Source organism: Oncorhynchus mykiss, chromosome 10, assembly GCF_013265735.2.
Source record: "Oncorhynchus mykiss isolate Arlee chromosome 10, USDA_OmykA_1.1, whole genome shotgun sequence".
NCBI lineage: Eukaryota > Metazoa > Chordata > Actinopteri > Salmoniformes > Salmonidae > Oncorhynchus > Oncorhynchus mykiss.
In genome coordinates, this window is record NC_048574.1 from 36,891,703 (window position 1) to 36,898,513 (window position 6,811).

At 43.1% G+C, this 6,811-nt stretch overlaps 1 protein-coding gene across 2 annotated transcripts; it reads right to left on the minus strand.

Moving 5' to 3' along the window:
- Positions 1 to 248: 248 nt before the first annotated feature.
- Positions 249 to 4,472, minus strand: ucp2a (uncoupling protein 2A). Of its 2 annotated transcripts, none has more exons than XM_036989321.1 (8): positions 4,239 to 4,472; positions 3,949 to 4,102; positions 2,935 to 3,133; positions 2,159 to 2,529; positions 1,853 to 2,050; positions 1,659 to 1,760; positions 1,371 to 1,551; positions 249 to 535 (listed from the first exon to the last, which is right to left on the minus strand). In XM_036989321.1, the coding sequence occupies exons 4-8, from the start codon at positions 2,424 to 2,426 to the stop codon at positions 442 to 444; spliced, it is 843 nt and encodes a 280-aa protein (XP_036845216.1). In that variant the 5' UTR covers positions 2,427 to 2,529; positions 2,935 to 3,133; positions 3,949 to 4,102; positions 4,239 to 4,472; the 3' UTR covers positions 249 to 441.
- Positions 4,473 to 6,811: the final 2,339 nt, after the last annotated feature.

Sequence of the window (6,811 nt, forward strand, 5' to 3'; positions counted from 1 at the left end):
GTGTCTAGAGAAGCTATGCCTATCACAGGATCCTTCCCAGAGAGGAGACATCCAGTTTGATACTTTCCTCTGACAAGAAACACCTGATCAACCAAGCACTAGCTTTCTGAATTTACAGCCATAATATGAAGTCAGATTTTAAACCCGATTGGAAATCTCCTTCCTTTGACCCCACATTTAGAATTGTGTTCCTTGCCAGCAAGTATAGGTAAGATTCCTATGAATAAGTTATTTGCAAAAAAGACAAGTCATAATTAGGTATACATTTTATTGTCGAAAGTTATCTTCAGTTTCAGGAATACACTTCAGTGAAAGGTGAGTGAAAAGTGGTTTAAAATGGAAACGACAAGGGCCACAAAAGATAGTTAATGGAATAAAAGCAACACCGCATCACCATCCACTGCAGCCAATAAGCCAGGTCTACAGAGGAGTGCCACAGTTTTAGCGGGCTGCCATCATGGCACGTTTCAGCTGCTCATATGTAACGAACATCACCACGTTCCACGAGCCCAGTCGGAGGAAAGAGGGCATGAACCTGTAGGGAGCAAATTGAGACAGCTTAGATCAAGGCAAATGCTTCAATAAACCAGAGGGGGAAAGAAACTATACCGAACAAAAATAAAACACAACATGCAACAATTAAGGAATTTACTGAGTTACAGTTCATATAAGGATATGGGTCAATTAAAACACATGAATTAGGCCATAATCTATAGATTTCACATGACTGGGCAGGTATGTAGCCATGTGTGGCCCTTGGAGGGCATAGGTCAACCCACTGGTGAGCCCCCCCCACCCCTCACAGCTGTGGCCATTCCTTCAGTCAGCATGCCAATTGCGCACTCCCACAACTTGACATCTGTGGCATTGTGACGAACTGCACATTTTAAAGTGGCCTTTTATTGTCCCCAGCACAAGGTGTAACGATCACGCCGTTTAATCCGCTTCTTGATATGCCACAGGTGGATGGATTAAGCAAGCAAGCATTTCACTGTAATACTTGTTGTACTCGGTGCATGTGACAAATATAATTTGACTTGATTATCTTTCCAAAGGAGAAATGCTCACTAACAGGGATGTCAGCAAATGTGTGCACAATTTGAGAGAAACTAGCTTTGTGCATATGGAACATTTCTGGGATTTTTCCCCAGCTCATAAAACCAACACTTAACATGTTGCGTTTATATTTTTGTTCAGTGTAATTACCAGGTTTAGACAACACTTTGACTAAAACAAAGCAAGCAGCAACAGCTATATTTAAAGTACTGATCAATAAGGTGTATGAGCCTTGTAAAACCATCCATCTGGTATAACCCAGTCCAGGAGACTCCAGGCAACTAAAACACTTATGATTAAGACATATGGCTTACCCTTTGTAGAAGGCAAGAGGTCCCTCCTTGGTCACCATGGCATGAGCACAGTTGAGGGTGCTGCTGTACTGGCCGAGGGCAGAGTTCATATATCTCGTCTTCACCACATCCACGGGAGAGGCAATCACAGTGGTGCAGAATCCTGCACCGAATGCAGAAGTGAAGTGGCAGGGGAGGTCATCTGTAGGCCAAATGAAAAGGGTTAAGGAGAGACATCACAATAACAGACAGAAGTTTAAGAGTTTAAGTATGTCATTTTACACAATTTATGGCAAGGCAATGGCTCACCAGTCAGGGATGTGTTTTTAAGAAGAGCGTCCTTGATGAGGTCATATGTAACCAGCTCAGTGCAGTTCACAATAGCATTGCGGGCAATGTTTGGGCCAGTACCTGCAAGGTGGGGATGGAAATGTTAGCAATACTGCTGACCAAAACATTGGACAAAAGGCACAAATTATCCATGTGATCAAGCAAACACCCACCTCTCCACAGACCACGCATGCCCTCTTCCTTGGCGATGGTCTTGTAGGCCTGCATGGTACCATGGTAACGTCGGTTTGGCCCAGAGGAACTAGCCTGTGCCTGGAAGCGGACTTTCACCACATCTGTGGGTTGGGCTAATGCGACTGCCATGGCTCCAGTTGTACAGCCCGCCAGCAGGCGACTGCCAATCCCTACATCTGGAGAGAGAAAAGGGCAGTTAGAACAGTGGGAGTTCCACTTTCAAGAGAATGAGTATCACTTGAAAAGGGTCCATGTTCACAGTGTGCGATGTGTAGCCTACTCACGGTCTGAGCCTTTGGTGTAGAATGACTTGACAGAGTCATAGAGGCCGATACGGATGGAGGCAAAGCTCATCTGCCTCTGGAGCCCTGCCACCAGCCCGCTGTAGAGGCTCCTGGCCCCCTCTGTACGCACCATGGTGGTGATGGTACCAAACACGCCCCGATACCTCACTGCTGTGCCATGACTAGCTGCTGCACCTTTCTCCTCTCCCTGGATCTGTGTGGAACATAAGGGACATGGAGAGACTAAACAGACACTGGGAGGGAGCATAGGAATGACACTGGAAAACGGGGCAGGAGAGTCCAGGCAGTGTCCATGACGCTACATCCAGGGCCTGCAGATTCCAAGGGCTTTACCATCACCTCCTGGGCCGCTTAGTTGTGGAAGGAAGTTGGGAGGGACAAAATTGAAGGAAATAGAAGGTGCAAGTCAGTTTTAAATGTTGAGAAGAAGAAAGTCAATACAATTAACCAAAAATGAAAGGGGCCATTTTTGGGTCAGTGACAAATTAGGTGTTATCTTGAAGACCAAACCAGTTTCAGAATTTAGACCCATGGACAGTAAAAAGATTGATGCAGCAGTAATGTCAAGTATCCCTTTTAGTATGACAGCTCACCACATTTGACCAGTCAAATGAGCCCTTTCACATGAGATTTCATAGGAGAAACAATGACCATTTCCAACCATCCTGGGTCCCCATCTGCTGAACAAAACCAGGTGGGGAATACAGGACACCACCAGTTCATTTCAACAAAGAACACATGATCCATAGGTTTACCTGTAGCCGGACTTTGGCTGTGTCCAGGGGAAAGGTGAATAGGTCAGCAATGCAGGCCGCTGTTCCAGCACCGATAAACTTCACAGCAGCGGTTGGGGGCACATCAGCAGGTCTGAATCCAACCATTTTATCCAGATAAATGGAATGTGAAAATTTAAGAAGACTGATGAGGTGAAGACAAAGGGAACTCTACCCAATTCTGAAAAGGGAGAAGGCCAACACATGTGTATTAACAATTGTACAAATATATGGCAATATTCATAATTTCACTGACATATTTCCATGTCACAATTGATTGTTGGCACAACAACTCAGATTAGACTATGGTAGCCAGGGCCAGCTCTAGCCTTTTGGTGACAATAAGTGAATTTTAAAGTTAATGTCCAGCAGTTCTATACATCTTCCCATGGGGCAGAGATATGTTTGTAGTTTTAAAACTATATTTCCTGCAATTGAACACATTTGTCATTTAGCAGATGCCCCAAGTGACCACTTACACCTGGAACCAGTCAAATTCGTGCAGGCATGGACGTAGCCTACTGTCCCCAAGGGGTCCAAGCAAGTGGAAAATGGAGGGGCTTAGTTCACTGTAGGCAAGCAGTTGTTTCAGACATCACTTACTGGCCTACTCAATTTGCAAAACTGCCATGAGACATCCCCATTGGCGGAGCTGCCTGTTGCCATGTCAGTAGCGCTCTACTAAGCAAATGACTCGAGACAACAAAGGAAGCGCTGTACCTCGTTTACACGATACTGAATCAGATAGTGAGTATTCAGGAAACACTGCCTGTAGCGATGCGATGTAGTGATCGTGAAACCAAACGCATGAACGCCACAAATTCTAAATAACAGACAAGCCTATATTAATGTTTAGTTATACGTATATTCATGTTGAAGACATTGGAACTTAATATTTACTTTATAAAATTAAGCTATGCATTATTATACCTAGATCAGGCGAAAGCTTTATCCAACTTTTACATTTTATTTTATAAACCATGTGGCCTACTTTACCTTTACGCAAGTGACCCAGGACGGTGACGGCAGAGATCAGGATTCTCTAAAGGAGTCCCTCTGGTCAAAATTACTTTCAATTATGATTTGGTTGCCTTGTTCTTCCATAGAAAAACGTTCAAAAACGATGTATCCAAAAAACATACTACAAATTCTGAAAAACAAGACAAAACCGGTTTAGTTCAAATCTGTAGCCTACACCAACAAGGATACAAGAAAATAAACACGCTATCAAAGCATAACCAGTAACATCAACTATAGACAGGGCTATAACAATATTAAAAGTTTACCGTGTATAAAATAACGAAAAGTTAAATCAGGAAAAAACGATGTCAAATCCTTTGGGTTGATGCCTCTGTGATAACACGTACGATGAAACCTCGAGACGAGTTAGCAGAAAGCGGTGAGAAAAAAAAAATGCAGCTTTTTTTTATACCACCATTAAACCTGTTACGTCACGAGAAGGCAACCGCGTCTGTTCTCAGCTGGTTGGCGGATTCGAGCTGAACTGGCACTGCCCTGGGGTGTATTCACTAGGACCAAACGGAAGCACGAAACGGGGAGGGATCTACCTGAATTTGTCCAATAAAAAAATATTGTTTTTGTTGCTAAACGTTTTCCGTTTGAAGTAAACACTTTCCATGCACAATTTGGACTAATGGACGAGTTCGTCTTGCATTACCTGGTGCCCCGGTAGGGTGGAGTTTTCACTTTCGGACCAATGGAATGGTCTAAAATGACCACACTACACCTCGTCCGGGCACTGGGTGATGTAGAACCAACTCGCCCATTGATAACACCAGCTGTTCTCAAATTCACATAGCTGCTTGTGATTGGCTCATTCAATTTTTTTAAAGTAATGTAGAATAGTCTGTACACAAATAGACAATGATAACATATACTAGGGGGTACAACAAATTACAGATTATACAAAGACCTTAAAAGAAACACACATATTGATTGTTTTAACAGCTTTCTTATTAGAAGAATGTTGAATGGCCTTAATGTACTGCTCGAATTCCTTATAGAAAACACGGAAGAGTGTTTTTTTATTAGTGAATTTACATTTATGAATATGAAATATTGCCATTGGCACAATTAGATTTATGAGGTAAACTCATTCAATTGCCTTCCACACATCTACCAACAATACATGCCATGGTGGGTTAATTGCATAATATTGAATTAAATATTAAATTGATTAATATAAACCAGCAACAAACAGTGTGATGTGCAGGTTCATATAGGTTGTGCAGGTTAATTTAGGCTGTGCAGGTTTATATAGGCTGTGCAGGTTCATATAGGCTGTGCAGGTTCATTTAGGCTGTGCAGGTTTATATAGGCTGTGCAGGTTCATATAGGCTGTGCAGGTTCATTTAGGCTGTGCAGGTTTATATAGGCTGTGCAGGTTCATATAGGCTGTGCAGGTTCATATAGGCTGTGCAGGTTCATATAGGCTGTGCAGGTTCATATAGGCTGTGCAGGTTCATATAGGCTGTGCAGGTTCATATAGGCTGTGCAGGTTCATATAGGCTGTGCAGGTTCTGCCTGTTTGGGCGGTGCTCGGCGGTCGTCGTCACCGTCCTACTAGCCGCTACCGATCCCTTTTTCGTTTGTCTGTTGGTTTTGTCTTATTAGTTTCACCTGTGTGTATTTTGGTTTAATTAGCTTCCCTATATGTAGTAGTTTGACCCGCCCTTGTTTTGTGAGGGATTGTCTTTTGTTACATGTGTACATATTAGGGCATAGTGTATTTTATTTTCTATACTGGACACCCTGTGGTTTTGGGTTGTCTGGTATAGTGTCCTGCGCCCTGTATTGTATTGGGCTTATCAGTTTGGTGTGCAATAGTAAAGCACTTTACTCCGTTACTCTCTCTATGCATCTGATTACTGCACACACACCTAGTCCCGCGTGACAGATACCAGATGACTCACCGCTATAATCCTATTCCGACCTCCTGAAGTAATCATATTCTTTGCTTCTTAGCTCAAGTCAGTCGTGTATCTACTTTTCAAGACATTTGACTCACATTGATATTAGATTTTGCCAAATGCTCTTACTTATGCTAAAGATATTGAGTACAGCACAAAGACTGCAACATAACCTTGTCCCCAGGCTCAATTGTCAGCACAGAGAGGGAGCCAGCTGGTGGACAAGATTAGGATCCAGTTATTTTAGCGCCTTGCGACAGACAAGCATCCTGTCTAGGGGGTGTACTTGTACATCTGAGGCGGTCTCTTTTTTAACAACTAGCTGACCAGGTGAAATAAGTTAAGGTGTGGAAGTAGGCCTATACTGTTTACATCTGGTGATGCTGAGTCATGATGAGGATATACCAGCAGATCCTACACCACTTTAGAATAATTAAATCCACATGTGAAACATCCAAGTAGAGGTCTATGCCACGAGCTCCAAGGCTGTTGTGTAAGACCCGGGACGGCAGACTCCCCTGCAGATGGAAACCCCTTTCTCTCCCCTCCGTATGTGCCCCTTCTTAAAATCATGTGTATGTTGTGTCAAAGGATTAGAACCAAAAGAGAGGTGGAATTATTTTGTTATTGTGATAAAAGGTACAGGGGAAACTGGCAAAAAAAAACTCATAAGAGCTCCCAAATGATTCCAGTAAGTGTGTTTTTTTCTTCCAGTAAGTGTGTTTAACGAGACACTTCAATGTTCCAAGACAGAGGAGGGTGAAAGGTCTTCTGTCTGGAGCAGTGTTGTAGTACTGGAGTCTGGTCTCTAGACCACATATTGAGTGTCTAGGTCTTGTCTCGGTGTCAGATATTGGAGCCAAGACCAGCTGAGTAAAAAAAATCATAGTTATCAGCTTCCATTCAGTCAGGGTTCCATTCGCCAGGGA

What these genes read in the sequence shown, in the direction of transcription:
- ucp2a (XM_036989321.1), bottom strand. Translation starts at nt 2,426, where the DNA reads ATGCTCCCTCCCAGTGTCTGTTTAGTCTCTCCATGTCCCTTATGTTCC. An exon ending in CTACACCAAAGGCTCAGACC is followed by an intron (nt 2,051 to 2,158) that starts GTGAGTAGGCTA and finishes TTCTCTCTCCAG; the next exon opens with ATGTAGGGATTGGCAGTCGC. An exon ending in CATGCGTGGTCTGTGGAGAG is followed by an intron (nt 1,761 to 1,852) that starts GTGGGTGTTTGC and finishes CCCACCTTGCAG; the next exon opens with GTACTGGCCCAAACATTGCC.